The sequence below is a fragment of the Mustela nigripes genome, chromosome 1 (assembly GCF_022355385.1).
Source record: "Mustela nigripes isolate SB6536 chromosome 1, MUSNIG.SB6536, whole genome shotgun sequence".
NCBI classification, from domain to species: domain Eukaryota; kingdom Metazoa; phylum Chordata; class Mammalia; order Carnivora; family Mustelidae; genus Mustela; species Mustela nigripes.
In genome coordinates this window covers 1,670,675-1,685,018 of record NC_081557.1, presented here as the reverse complement: position 1 = coordinate 1,685,018, position 14,344 = coordinate 1,670,675, and the positions used below count along the sequence as shown (strand labels likewise).

The window sequence follows — 14,344 nt, the reverse complement described above, 5'->3', positions numbered from 1 at the left end:
CGCCTGGAGATTCCCACCCCGCTGTGTTGCTGGTGGACAGAATTTCGCTCGGTCCCCGTTCCTGTCCTCTGGCTCCACCGCTGCCGTGCGAAGACCGCTGCCCTGTAAAGGAGGCCAGGTTCGCTGGTTGTTGTTGGTAAAACATATTCTGCTGTAGAAGGCAGGCTGAGCAGAACGGGACCAGAGCAGAGTGCGCATGGCCAGGGATGGACCGTCCCCCGCAACGTAGGACCCATGAGACGCGGGTGTCCCCGTGGGGGGACAAGGTCTGCAGCTTGCTCCATTAGCCGGGAACGTGCTAACTTTTGCGTGTGTGCGTGTGCGTGCATGTGTGTGTGCCTCTGATCGGAAACACAAGGGGAGGACCGGGGTAGGTACTTGTCACTTAGTCACTTTTTTGGCTGCTTGTCACAGAACGGTTCTTCTGTTTTGGGGGGAACCCCCCCTTCGTTGGTCCTGCTGGGGGCTTGGGATTCTTAGTGGAGGGTGCACAGCCTTGAGGACAGGGCACTTAGAGAGGGGGTTCAGGGGTCCGGGGAAGCGGGAGTGTCCACAGCGCCCTCCCACACTCACACCAGGTGTCTCCCCTCAAGCCCCGGCACCTGTGATCACGGTGTCCCTGAAAGTGTGAGATTTCTGCCCTGGAGGTGGGGCTCCCCATGGACCTCATGTAGCCACAGGGACCCCTGAAAGCAGAATGGCCCCCCCATCGCTGGAGGGACAGGGAGGTCGGAAGTTCTCAGCTTGAGGACTGGGGTGCCCTCGATGCCTGGGAGATGAAGCCTCTCGTACAAAGGACGTGGTCTTGCGGAGCAGAGGGCCATCCCTGCTGACGGCCGTGAGGTAGGGGGCCCTCGGTCCCACAGCTGCATGGACCTGTGTTCTGCCAAAAGCCCGGCTGAGCCTGGACGGTGTGCTCCCCGGAGACTGCAGCGTGCGGGGAGCCCTGCCCGGCCCAGCCCTGGGCTCTGACCTTGTGAGACCCAGCAGAGGGTCCGTTCCTGCCTGCCCTGTGGCTTCTCTGTTCTGACCACTTCCGAGCCTGTCCCCACAGGGTCTGTAAGGGACCCTGATCCCTCCGTCCACTGAAACAGAGCCTGCTCTCTGGGCTGGCCTCCTCCCGCCTCCACCCCCGTCCCTCTGCCATGTGGCAGAAAACACCTCACAACGTCCTTGTAAGGCTCACGTCTGGGCCGACAGAGGCTCTGTGGGCCCACAGGTGGCGGGACAGTCGGTTCAAAGGGTGCCAGTCATCCTGGAGCAGCTGAGGGCCCCCGAGGGTCCTCTTGCACCCGGGCAGCCGTGGACAACATCTGCTTCAGTCGGGGGCTGTAGCTGGGGGCTGTCCTGGGAGTGTCTGAAGAAGCTGGGCTCTGCGGCCTGGCAGCCGGGCACTCTAGGAAGCAGACGGGACTGTGAGAAGGTTCTAGAATGCACTGGGGCCAGGCCAGATGGCTGGGCAGGGAGGGACCTGGAAGGCCAGGGCAGAGGGGCTGGGGGTCCCGGTCTGAGTCCTCCCTGGAGAGCATTTGTGAGGTCGGGTCTTGGTGGGGAGTGGGGTGAAGAGAAGGGGCTGTGGGGTTGCAGGCGTGCATTCAACTCTCCAGCCGCCCCCTCCCTCTGTGTGGGCAGCCACCCCCAAAGCACCTGCCCTAGAGAATCAGCCTGGGCTCTCGGTCCAGGGGTCCCAGTGGCTGGGGGCAGGCAGCACCGTTGGAGGCGTGGGACGGGGCAGGGCTCTGTGGCCAGGGAGCCAGTCTGGGCACCCGGCCCGCTCCACCTGCTGCCGGCCTCTGCCCCTTGGGGGGTAGGCGGCTGGGGTGCCAGGCAGGGCTACCTCTGGCTCAGGGTGTATTTGCACTTGCGATCCAAGCCGCCGCCGGAGCGAATGGCGAACCAGAGAAAGGAGCTGAGCAGCATCGCGTACACCTGGGAGGGAGGGGGTGTCAGCTCTGGCCCCAGCGGCCCCAGGGGAGGGGTGCCCTGCCCCCCGAGGAAGGCCCTGGGCTCTGCAGGGTTCTCAGTGGTCTGGGGAAGGCAGCGAGGAAGGCGCGGTCTCCTCCCAGACGCCTCTCTGGGCTCTGCAGCCTCCCTTTGGCTCCCAGTGCACAGTGAGCCCTGCAGTTCCCCGAGGCCGAAGACCCTGGCCTTGTGTTGGGGTGGGGCATCCGTGGGTGGAGGGGTGGGGGGTGGGGAAGGGGCCCTGGGGGAGGGCATGCGTACCGTGAGGGCGAGGCCGGTGCCGGTCAGGGCGCAGGCGACGTTTCTGTGCATCGTCAGGAAGCTCCTGATCTCCTGCAGGCAGTCCTGAGCCAAGGGAGGCTCCCGTGACACCGGTCCTGCCTGTCCCCTCCCCACCCAGGGTCAGGGGCCTCCGCCAAGGCGTGGACCTCTAGTGCCCACCTGGGGCCAAGTGCTGGGGTGATGCGCTCCACCCCCCAGAGCTCTGGGGAGGACATCACACATAGCGAAAACCCACGGGAGGGACTGGCTTCCAGGGGACAACGGAAGGTTGTTGCCCCAGGGCCCAGCATGTGCCTTTCTTAGGCATCCGCGAGCCGCCTGGGCTGGGGCACGGGTCTGGCTCCCCTGGGCAGGCTGGGGCTCCCTCACTCCCTGGCCCAGGGTGAGTGGAGGGCAGAGAAAGAGCTGGGGGAGGGGCGTGGGGTCCTGGGCTCTCCTAGCCTCCTGCTCCATCCTGGGCTCCCATGCCTCCCCAGGGCTGGCCTCCACAGGGACTCTCTCTCCAGGGACAGGGAGGTGACGGCCCATCTCTGAACTGCTCGGATGGCGGCGTGGTGAATTGGGGGAAGGTGTTGGCATTTGGGGCAGGCCCCCTGGGATGTTCGGGGGATGCTCTTCTTAAGACTGGGATGGGGAGGGACAGAAGGCTCACTTGGCATCTGTCCGGGCTGCTGTCTGTCCACCCATCACTGCACAGGGACTGGGCCCTCCAGCCACCTTACTGCCACCTGGGCCTCTGCCCCAGCGGGAGTCCCGGCCCTGCTCATACCTGGGTCATGGGACTGACCAGTTGGCCTGGAGGTTGGGACCTCTGGCCCCCAGGGGCAGCTGGCAGCTCCTGCAGCCTGACCCGGCTGCCCCGTGAGATAACGGGCCCTGGTCAGCCCCTCCTCTCCGTGGAGCGGGGCAGCCCGGGGGCCTGGCCGCCGCCGAGGACACATCCTTGCCCCACCCAGGCCCGTCCCAGGAGGCTCCAGCGCCGATGCCCACCCTCTGTGGCCTTTACAGCGGGGACCCCACCGTTCTGGAAGGCCACAGAGCAGTCCCTCAGCCGCTTTGCAGATGGGCACCCGAGGCCTCCCCCGGGACGAATGTGCTCTCAGGCCCCTTCCCGGCGTGCTGGGCCCTCCCTGCCGCACCCCTCCCCACACGCCTCCCTTCTGGGGCCAGTGGTGCTGGGTGCGCTCCCTCCCTCGCTGGGCCAGGAGCCATTTGTATCCTCCTGTCTTGATGTTGGAGGACGGCCAGGAGCCTCTCGCCCAGAGATAGGGGTGGGTTTGTTTCCCGGACAGTGGACCGCGGGGGAGGGGAGCCCGGGAGGGAGGTGGCCGGGGGAGGTGCCGGGCCCCTCTCTGGGCCCTGGGGAAGAAGGGCCTTCCCTGCCTCTGCCTGCCACCGACCCTCCCTGTCCCCGCACTGGAATGTCCTTCTGGCTCCTTCTGGACCAGCCCCCTCCAGACCAGTGTCTGTCTTCCGCCTTCCCCTGTGCTTCTGGAGGCTTCCGAAGGCAGGCCTGGCCTCGGGGAGCCCCAGGCCGGAGATGAGTGAGGGGCCGAGGGAGCGAAGGGAGCCCGGGAGCCCTGCAGCGGGCGGCACGGCCCGGGGGAGGCCTAGGGAGGAAGAGCGCAGGGCCTGGGCCTCTCCTCACCTGTCTGGCTGCCTGCTGTCCCCGGCACAGACTGGCCTCCACGTCCCCCAGGAGGCCGAAAGGGGAGCTCTTGCCGCAGCACAGGAACTGCAAAATGCGGGGAGGGTCGGGGCTGTGGGCGGAGCCGCCGACGGGGACAGCGGACAGCGGACAGCGCTGGACGGCCCCAGCGAGGGGTGCCCCCGCAGAGCTGCCCCCAGAGGTCGGGCCGCAGGCTGCCTGAGGGGAGGTACGGCAGGCACCGGGCAGCCCAGCCCTCCTAGCCCCCAGGCTTCCCCCGAACTGCCCCCTGCAGGCTGTCAGCCCAGTCCCCGCCCCGCGGATGGCGCACCTGCGGACCCTGCCTCCCAGGCTGCGGCCCGGTGGCCACGGGGCCTTGCTTCAATTCACACTGTGCCATCACCAACCTGATGTTCTTCAGCAGTTTTGGACGAGAAACATTTCCATGTTGCTTTGGCCCCCAGATGAGGCAGCCAGCCCGGCCCGGGTCACAGGGAGAAGACAAGAGGTCTTTCTCCCTCTCCCTGCTGCCGAGAGGGCGTCGGTGCCCTGTGTCCCGGGACCCCGGCTCGGCGTCTGGCCCCCGGTCAGCTGACTCTGGGGGTGGGGTGACAGCACCCTCCATGCTCACCGTGTCCTGAATGGCCACCAGCTGCTGCCGTGGGGCTCCGGACAAGTTCCGCGCCGCCCACTCATACGCCAGGTCGTAGACGTCCAGCACCGCGTCCTCCACCTGCACCGAGAGCACCGCGGGAAGACCCCGTGTGGGTGAAGCCCCTCCCTAGAGACGCGGCTCCCCGGGGTGGGGCTGGTCCCCGTGAGCCGTCCTAACAGCCCCTTCCTTCTTGCACCAGGCGGAGCCCCCCGAGGGCAGAGCCTGGGTCACTGGGGAGGCCGGTCCCCAGACTTCTGCTGTGGGGACCCCTCCCAACAAGAGTGACCACCACTGCCCCCTTCCCAGGCTGGGACCGGGTTCCAGACCCCCGAGCCCTGCGGCCCGCCTCCAGCTCTGGTCTTCCAGGGCGTGGAGGGCCTGACCGAGGGAAGGGTCCCTCCAACGTCGGTCCATCTGGGTGGTGGGACAGGGAAGGCGACAGCCGGCCTGGGCAGAGAAGCCTGGAGGAGCTTCCTGCCAGCCGCTCAGCTCCCCGGTGATGGTCCGGGTCTCTCCCTAGAGCCACCGGTGCTCCCCAAAACCCCGGGCGAGGGCCTTGGACCAAAGAAGCCACGGGCATGCGGGGCCAGCTGGGGGCAGACGAGGCAGGTAATGGGGAAGGAAGGGATTGACAGGGGGCCTGGCCCGGCTCTGCCTTAACTCTGCGTCCCGGCATCCCCCAGACCGTGCCGCCGCCCCCTCCTCAGCACCTCCTTCTGCCTGTGCCCACACTGCTCCCCGTGAACCCAAACGCCCACCCTTGCCAAGTGCCCACCCTAACTGCTCTGGCCTCAGCAGTCTCCTGGCATAGGCCAGGCTTCTTTGCGCACTGCCCACCCCGGCCCTCCGATGCCCCCTGCTCCTCTCGGAGACCCTGAGCACTCACTCCCTTCCCCTTTTCCCACCTGGGACACAATGCTGGCTGCTCAGGGCTGCCCTCAAGGGCTGGGGGTGAACCGATGCCCATGGCTGCTCTGGCCACTCAGGCGCTCCCCGGAAGGGGTGGCCATCCTGCTGGCAGCCTGGGGGCCGGGGTAGGTGGGCCGTGGAGGCAGCCGCTCCAGGGCCCCCGTGCCTCCACAGGAACCAGAGGAACTTGCTTCCCAACCCCCGCGCCACTCTTGGCACTAAGCGACCCTCCTGTTGAGACGTTGCACTGCAAGTCATCCCAAACTGGGTCAGCTGGCGTCCGACCAACCCGCTGGGAGGTGGGAAGTGCTCTGGGCTGGAGGGCGGGCGTCAGGCTAGTGGCCACTCAAGTTTGAAATGAAGCCGAGACCACGAAACCTCTGTGTCAGGGGAGGCTGGGGGCTGAATAGAGTGGGCCGGGGGTCGGTGGACCTGGGGTCGGTGGGCCTGGGGTCAGGGGACAAGTGGCTGAGACAAGGGTGACAGCTCAGACCGACCTCCTGGTTCCACCCCCCGCCCCAGGGTCCTGGGAGTAGCCGGGTGCCCTGGGGCCAGCTCGCAACATTGTAACGTTGGTGTAGGAACAAAGTGCTGAGCTGGGGTCTATACCCACCACCCCAGAAGCCGGGGACATGAGCCCCGCTGCAGGCAGAGATGCAAATCCTGCAAAGCTGCGTCCCTCACCCAAGACCCCCCGACCTGGTAGTGGGGGCCAGGCTGAACTCTTCCCACAGGCCGAGGCATCTATCCCCCAGGACTGCCTTGGGGGTGCTCTAGGAGCCCGAGTTCCTGCTTCCCCAGGAGAAAACTGGGGTGGACCGGGTTCGCTCAGAGGCCACCAGGCCCTGCCACCGCTGAGTCTCTTGCCAGGGTCCCCCTCCTTAAGTGTGACTTCCAGACCTCCAGGGGTGCCCCCTAGGATGGATTTGGAGCAACAAGGTTTGGAGAGTGGGAGCTGGGAAACACCGTGAGGGGTGGGGCACCCCCTCCCTGCCCCCCGGGGCCTGCAGCCTGGCTTGAGGCCACGGAAGGACGTGGCCGGTTCCCTTCTGACTCCATTCCCCGCCCTCCCGTCTGTGGGGACGCCCCAGGCCTCGGTCGGCACCCCGTGTTTCAGGGTGCCTTGGGGGTTGTTCAGAGAGATGTAGGGGACAGCGGGGGTGAACAGGCTGGGCTCTGGGCTCTCTCTGGTCAGCATGCCGCCAGCAGGACCCTGGGGAACCCAGGAGTCTGGGGTTGGGACGTATCTGGGCTGGGAGGGTCCCCAGGCTCAGGGTCCCCGGGGAGGCCCGGAGTGGACGGCAACCCCTCAAGCCAGCTGGGACCCCCCGACATACTCCCAGTGAGCCCTTCCCATGCACTCTGTCTCCGCGCCCCCTCCCCCGGGGTGGAAACTGAGTCTGGGAAGGCAGCTGGTCACATGAGGGTACCGGCTGGGGAGGCTGAGCCCAGTCAGAGCAGCCAAATCTCCTGTGCCCTGGTCGCTTCTGTGCCCACAGGGGCCTGGAAATGCACACAGACCTACTGGGAGGCAGTTGGGGGCCCCCCAGGCCTTGGACCCGGAAGGAGGCTCAGCCCCCACCCATCTGGGGTCAGGCAAAAGCCCAAGAACGGACTCCTGCGGGCCAGTCGGAGCCTGGCCCAGATCAGGATGATATTGTGGGGGATGGTGGCAGGCGGCTGGGACAGAGAGGCCCCGCTGGGAGCTGTCTGGCTTCCTCCCCTCCCCTTCTCAGAGGAGGGGAGCCACTGCACAGCACCTCCCCGGCAGGACCCCGGATCCGGGCCTCCAGCTATAGACACAGTGTGTCAGGGAAGAGACGATGGGCTGTAGCCGTCCCAGGAGAGCCACGGGAGGCCCCAGGGCGCCCTGGCAGCCGTCCTGACCGGGCCCACGCACACTGTCCCCAGACCTGGAATGGGTCAGAGCAGTGAATGGGAAAAAGGAGCCGGAAATTCCCGCCCACCCGGCTCTCCTTGGGTGAGCTGCTCGCCAGCCCCACTGAGGGCCCTGGCCATCGTGTGGGGACACCAACCCCGTCCGACATCGTGTGGGGACACCAACCCCGTCCGAGAGCCTCGCAGCCGGAGGAAATGTCATGGGGGGGTGACCCCAAATGCCAGGGTGGGGGGGCCGTCGGGGGAAATCCTTGGGCAGGGACGGGAGAAGAGGCATTGACTCAGGGACCTGGAGGGTGGGCTGGATCCTCCTGGACCTCCTGGGTCCTCCTGGCCTGGTTCCGCCAGCGAGACGGGGCCCCCCGCCCCCTGAGACTAGAACCGCTTCTGCAGAACAAGGGCACGACTGCCATGCTCAGCCTGGTCACTCAGCCTCGTGGACGCCCAAGAGCACGGACAGGGAGAAGCGAGGCCCACCTCTGGGTGGGGGTAGGGGTGGCACAGGCAGCCGGGACCGGAGAGGGTAATCACACAGCTAGAAGCACACGGGATGACCCGGGCCCGGTGTCCCGGCCCAGCTGCGCTCTGCAAGCCTCTGCTCCTGTAGGCCCCTCATTTGGTGGTGGGGGGCGGGGGTGACAGGCAGCAGAGAGGCTGGGGCCGCTGGGGACTGAGACACACACGTGAGGAATCATGCTTGTCACCTGCTACGCGCACAGTGTTTTGCCCGACGCTGGACACGTCTCAGGCAGACGGGCCTTGTTTTCTTGGGCTGGTCCTTGTGGAGCACATGGAGAAACTGAGACCCAGTGAGGGACCGCGGAGAGTCAGGGCAGACAGGGTCCAGCAGCGGAGCACTCCTGCCCCTCTCTGTGGTCCCACCTGCAGGCCCTGTGGCCTCTCAGCTCACCCCGGGGGGCTCGCCTGGGTCTGGGCTCTCACGGCACCTTGTCCACGGCTGGGGACTGGGGGAAGGCCTGTCCCTTGTCCCTTTGGCCCCAGCCAGGGGAGAAGCTGGGCTAGGGGCGGGCCCCTACTTGCCATCCTGCCAGGACCCCCCTCTCTGAACCTCTTGGGTCCCCACTTCCTCTGCCCAGACAAGGGGCCTGGCTTTGACCCCCAGCCTGGGTCTGGGAAGGGTCCGGCTCCACACACGCACTGGCCAGCCCACCCCCCAGGCAGGCTCTCAGCCTCCCCTCGGGGCCCTGAATTCAGACAGAACTTCTGGAGGGCCATGCTAGGGTCCCCGCCCGGGCCTGCAGGCTTCGCGGCCGCTCATCTACAGGCTCTGGGGGCTGTGGTCCTTGCGACTGAGTTAGCCCAGAGCTGGCGCCTCCCCCAGCCCCCCAGACTGGGACAAGGGCCCTCTCACACCGAGTCCATCGACAGCCTGCTGAGCCAGGCAGTGCCCAGAGAACGGATGGGTCCACCTGAGCGGATGGATGGAGGCACGGACGGACGGACGGATGGATGAAGGAACGCACCACCTCCAGCGGGGGGTCCACACCCACCATGACCACGGGTTCACCACCCCAGTCACCACCAACACAGAAGCCCTGGGAAGAGCCCACAATGGGGATGGGGCTGGGAGATCAGCCAGCCCCCCACCCCCGCTGGGCTGCCCCTGCTCCAGGCCCAAAGGGTGGCTGTCCTCCTGGGGACCAGACTCTGACAAGGCCCAGTCGGGAGGGCTGTCCCTTCTGGGCCAGTTCCCGGAGCACTGACCCCTCTAGTCAATCCCTGATGTCGGCCGGGACCCTCCTCCTCTGGCCCTTCATCCCCTTTCCAACTCCCGGCCCCTCCCAGGACCAGGCAGAGGGCAGGGCTGAGGGGCTGCGGGTGCGGGGGTCGGAGGCCTGCCCCTGCTCCCGCTTCCCTGCGACCTCCTGCCCCAGCCCCAAAGAGGCCTGGGCCTCAGGTCTCTGTGCCCCCCCTTCAGGCAGGGACATCCCCCCAGAATGGTCTCTCCCGGGGAGAGGGGTGACTCTCCCGGCTCACGTACCCCTCCCTCACGGGCCCCTCCGCTGTGGGATGGGGGCGGGGCCGGGCGCTCACCTGGGTGGGGTTGTGGAATCCCCAGAAGACCACCTGTGCCAGGGCACCGAACACCAGGGCAAAACACAGGAAGCCCTGGGACAGAGGAGGCGTGGGTCACGGTGTGCGGCCTGGCAGGCCACCTGCAGGCGGTCTCCTGCTGGGTCTCCTCCTGGGGCTCTGGGCAGCTCACTGGGCTGCTGGCCACACAGCCTCAGCGCCCGGAGGGCCCATGTCACCTCCTTCTCACTGCGCTGGCTTTGTGGGAGCACCGCTGGCTGCCCGGGGCCGCGTGTCACGGGTTGGGCCGACACAGCACCCCTTCCCGGCTGGTCCGCAGCCCGGGGCAGCCTGGGGCTTGGTTCTCCCCACCCAGGGGCCTCCTCCCGAAGAGGGACACCCAGCAGAATCGATGACCGGTGGAGTGGAGAGGTGCCTGCAGACAGACCTGTGCGCGGACACAGCTGGGCAGCGCTGCACCACCCGCTGCCGGGAAAGAGGGGGCCGCCTCTACCGGGCCCCCAGACGCCATGCCGGCTCCGGGACTCCGGCTCTGCTCAGGGATGGGCAGCCCTCACCCTTTCCTCTCCCTCCAGCCTGGGTCCCTGCGGGCCTCGCGTCCAGGATCCTCCCTGCCCCTCCTCCTCCTCCCCCTCCTCCTCTTCCTCCCTCTTCCCTCTCCTCCTCCCCCCTGCCTGGCCGAGGGCCTCCTTCTCCATCTGGAAATCATCGCTCACCACTGCCTCCAGGCTGGAGGCCCTGAGCCAGCTCAGGGGACCAGCCTTTTCCAGAAATCCTTTCATTTCCCAGGGGAGAGCGAGTTCCCTCCCCGCCTCCGCCTGCCCGCCTGCAGAGGGGGCCTTGGGCCAGGTCTCCTTCGTGTCCCCAGGGCCCGTGCCGCTGTGCAGGCCCGCTGGGGGCAGCTGGGCCCAGCCCCGCATTTCCTTGCTCCTTGTAAATAAAATACGTCAATAAATCAGCCGCCCCTGCCAGCCGTGCTCCAGCAGCCAGCGGTGAGCTGGTTCATTTCCGGCTCTGGAGGCCTGTGCAAGGCCGGAGGGGGTGGGGGCAGGCAGGGCCGATGGGGGACAGCAGCCAGGTGCCCGGCAGGTCGGGAAGCGTCTCCCTGCTTGATGGTCCTTCTGTGTGTGCCTCTACGTGTGTGCGGATACACAGACGGGCCGGCACCACAGGCCCGCAGAGATGCACACGCGTGGGCGGGCCCCTGGGGGTCCTTGGGTCCCGGGTCTGGGGCAGGGTCTGGGAGCAGCAGGTGGCTCCTGCCCAGAGCGGTCCGCAGGCCCTCCGGCGGGGGGGGCTGGGCGTGCGGAAGCGAGATCCCCAACGCTCCTGAGCCCTACCCACCGACCAGGGCGGCAGGGCGGCCCCCTTGAGCATCTGGGTGGGGAAAAGCAGGCAGGAGCTGGTGGGGGCAGGACAGGGCAACCGGCAACTGGGGCGCCTTCCGCCCTGGGGAGCACAGGGCTGTGACCCAGCACTGTGACCCAGCACCATGGCGTCCCCTGGTGGCCATGCTGGCATCCCAGCACGGGCCTCTCCAGGCTGGACCTGCCCTGAGACAGCCTCGTCCTCTGGCTCTGTGCCCCTCAGGCAGACCTTAGGGCTCTGCTCTAGGGGGACAGTCTGCCTCTCCCACCAGCTCCCGCTGGGTCTCCTGCCCTCTCTGACTCCTGGCCACGGGCAGGCCGCCACGGCCAGTCTCGGAGCCTGCCCGAGAGCCAGCGGGGGCCTGGTCAGGGCTGGAGCTGCCTGGTCCCACGCTGCTCCCTGAGCCCACTCCCGGCTGGCTGCCCCGGGCTACAGTTTTGGGAGGTGACTGTGCCCCCGCTCCTGCAGATGGGGACACGTCCACAGACATTTGCTGACACAGGCTGCCGCCCTGGGGGCCCAGAAGGCTGCCTGTGGGCCTGGCTCAGGGGCTTGTTGGTCTGTGAGCCCCTCACAGGGTTGGGGAGAGTCAGCAGGAGCAGAGGGCTGGAGGCCGAGAGTGGGGGTCTGGTGGCCGGAAGGGGCCGAGGGAGGCCGGGGGGGCCCTGTGGAGCTGCAGGGAGACCGTGAGGCCAGGAAGCTGGCGGGACTGGGGTTCAGAGAGCCTCCCTCTCCCCGAGCTCTCCGATTCCCCGTGCAAACCAGAGAAGCTGCGGTCCCACTCCCGGGGAGGCGGGAACCTCAGATCTCCACTGCCGCCCGGGCCCCAGACGATACCGGCCGACGCCGGCATCGGCTCACACCGCCGTGGGCGATTTGTGGACCATCTCCCGATGTCCGCCTGTAGCTCGCCTTCCAGCGCACCCTTGCCCGGCTTCCTGAAGGAACACGTACCCTGGACTCTTTTCCACTGTAAACCCCCAGCCTCGAGCGAGGGAGACACCCCCCTCTTATCCTTTCCGAGTCTCCCAGACGCTCCGCCTGGGGCTCTCTGTCCCACTCACGCTCCTGGGTAAACTCTGTGTTCACTTTCGATCCCGTGCGATGCTGAGGGCCCTCCTGGCTGGTCCTGTGGGAGCCCTCTGGGTCCCTGGACCCGGCCTGCCTCCCTCAATGGGACTCTGTCCCGAACCTGCGAGGAGCCCTGGAAGGTGCCAGGCCGGGAAAGCAGGTGCCTGGGGCAGTGGGGAACCAGGGAGTCCAGGTTCCAGTGGGGGAGGAGGGCCTGTGCCCAGAGTGGGCAAGACAGACCGGCCCTGGGGGGGGGGGGGGGGGGGGGGGGGGGGGCGCGGGGGGGGCCGGGGGGGGGGGGGGGGAAGGGGGGGGCAGGGGCCCCTGTGGGGGGACACGAGCCTCTCTCCGGCTGCAAAGGAGCGGGGTGGGCTCAGGTGGGCCCCCCGGGGCAGTGCACGAGCCCAAACCTACAGGAGACCTGGCCTGCATAACAGAACCAGACGCTGCCTGGGCCTTGGGCAATGGCCCCCCAGGCCTGGGAGGGCCTGTGCCGCCTTTCTCGCCACCCGACCCCCGGATGATGGGGTAAAGCAGGGCCTGGCCGAGGGGCCCTGGTTGGGGCAGGTTGGACCCCGGCTGGCACACATCCTTCAGGCCTGTCAGGACGCCGTGGGAGGGGCAGGCTCCCTGGGCTCTCCCCCTGCCTGCTCCTGAGCGCATCCCAGAGCCTGGGGGACTGGGGGCAGGGAGCACTCACCCCGGCCATGAGGCCCCCGGCCTCTCTCACAGTGGCTACAGCACCCAGGACAGCACCCAGGGCCAGGAGCCCAGCCAGGCTGCTGGTGGTGTAGAAAGCTGGGTGGGGACAGAGAGAAGGAGGGTTAGGGGTGTCCCGACAGGAGTCCCCAGGGGTGTCCCGACAGGGGTCCCCAGGGCACAGGGCCTGTACTGGAAATCCAACCCAAGGATACATTTTGGGGGTGGGCTTCTGGGAGCTCTGACTAGACCAGGAGCCCCGCTCAGGCCGGGCTGGGCAGCCCACCACCCACTCCTTCTGCTCGCCATCCTCAGCGGCCGCAGGGAAGGAGGCAGAGGCCCCGCCCCCCACCCCGGGCTATCTCAGAAACCACCAGGCAAGTGCGGCCTGCTTGTTCTTATCAGGACAGAACCGCGACCCAAGCTTCCTGCACCAGGATTCAGGCTCCAGGGTAAAAACCCGGGGCCTAAGGGTCAAGAAGCCTGCAGCTGGGAACTCAGCCTGACTCTCTGGGCCTCAGTTTCCCCCAAGGCTGCCCTCTGAGACCAAGCCCCCAGAGTGCATTCGGGTCTGGGCCCTTTTGTCCCAGAACAACCCCTCCAGGATATCAGGGACATCTGGATGCCACCTGACACTCCCCCTTGTCCCCAGGCTCCCAGAATGGGATGGGGCTGGGGCCCAGACCCCCGGCTCTGCCCAGTGCAGAAGGCTGCCAGGGTGGCCCTCTCCACCCCTCTCCACTGCCTGACCCAGCCCGGCTCTTCTAGGGGGCCTCCACCCGCCCAGCCTGGAATGCCTCCCACGCTGCCTTTGCCCTGGAAGCCCCCTGACCGGCAGGAGCACCTTACTAGACTTTACTTACCCCAGCGGTGCATGGCCTCGTAGGGGGTCTTGTCTGAGGATGCGCGGCCGATGACAGCAAAGTGGGCCCCGAAGTAGGTGAGAGCCGCCAAGGTGGCCGCGGACAAGCCCAGGAGCTGGGGGTGGGGCAGACCCAGAGTGTGGGGGCAGGGCTGGACACAGGACAAGGCCCGGAGAGCAGGGTCCGGGTCTGCTGGGTCCTCGACCAACCTCCCTCTGGCTTCACGGCCTCGCTTGAGATGGGCTCAGCCTCGTCTCCTCCCTCCTGTGCCCGCCGACACGGGTTCACCCACCTCCCCCGTCTCCTGCTGCCCGGTGGGGCCCACAGGACATCCTGCCCAAACAGCCACCTGCCAGCAGTCCACCGCCGGGGCCCCAGATGCATGTCCCTGGGGCAGGGTGGGGACAGCAGGGCCAGGTGTGTGTGTGGAGACCACAGCACTCGAAGTCCACAGACACGGCCCCCCACCCCCCAAGACCCCTCCCACCCGGCCGGCCTGTTACCAAGACAAAGAAGCTGGTGACCAGCATCTGGCATTTAGCGACCCTGACCCGACTCCAGGGCCCCATGGTGGCCATCTCTTCTCCTCCTCCTCTCCCCGCCCCTCCCCTCCTCTCCCGCCCCTCCCCGCCCATTGTGGTTTCCAGCTGGGTGGGGGCCCCAGCCAGAGCTGCCTGCCCCGGAGGTAAGCGGATCTCTCTGTGTCGGCACACCCGGGAGCTGAGCCTCTGGCTGCCCCGGAAGACGGAAGACGGGCAGGAAGGCCGAGGGCAGCAAGGCCAGCTCCTGCCACCCCAAGGTTCCAGCCCTGACCCAAGGCACAAGGACCTCTGAGGCTATGAGCGCCCCCCCCCCCCGAAGGGTGCAACCTTGCTCTCGGTGTGTCCAGAGCACATCCCCATCCCGGGAGGAGGTGGTGTGTAGAGGCCAAGG

At 67.5% G+C, this 14,344-nt stretch overlaps 1 protein-coding gene across 4 annotated transcripts; it reads right to left on the bottom strand.

The window, feature by feature from the left end:
- Positions 1 to 94: 94 nt before the first annotated feature.
- On the bottom strand, positions 95 to 13,995 carry TSPAN32 (tetraspanin 32). 4 transcript variants are annotated; one of them, XM_059398714.1, is made up of 9 exons: positions 13,915 to 13,995; positions 13,412 to 13,526; positions 12,550 to 12,647; positions 9,411 to 9,485; positions 4,524 to 4,625; positions 3,893 to 3,979; positions 2,224 to 2,307; positions 1,838 to 1,929; positions 95 to 1,396 (listed from the first exon to the last, which is right to left on the bottom strand). In XM_059398714.1, the coding sequence occupies exons 1-9, from the start codon at positions 13,987 to 13,989 to the stop codon at positions 1,237 to 1,239; spliced, it is 888 nt and encodes a 295-aa protein (XP_059254697.1). In that variant the 5' UTR covers positions 13,990 to 13,995; the 3' UTR covers positions 95 to 1,236. The 4 variants fall into 4 exon arrangements, with proteins under 4 accessions (XP_059254697.1, XP_059254709.1, XP_059254718.1 ...); XM_059398726.1 differs by lacking the exon at positions 9,411 to 9,485; XM_059398735.1 differs by lacking the exons at positions 12,550 to 12,647; positions 13,412 to 13,526; positions 13,915 to 13,995 and adding an exon at positions 10,127 to 10,522.
- Positions 13,996 to 14,344: the final 349 nt, after the last annotated feature.

What these genes read in the sequence shown, in the direction of transcription:
- TSPAN32 (XM_059398714.1), bottom strand. Translation starts at nt 13,989, where the DNA reads ATGGCCACCATGGGGCCCTGGAGTCGGGTCAGGGTCGCTAAATGCCAG. An exon ending in GCACCGGCCTCGCCCTCACG is followed by an intron (nt 1,930 to 2,223) that starts GTACGCATGCCC and finishes CCTCCCTCCCAG; the next exon opens with GTGTACGCGATGCTGCTCAG. An exon ending in AAATACACCCTGAGCCAGAG is followed by an intron (nt 1,397 to 1,837) that starts GTAGCCCTGCCT and finishes TCTGCTTCCTAG; the next exon opens with AGTGCCCGGCTGCCAGGCCG.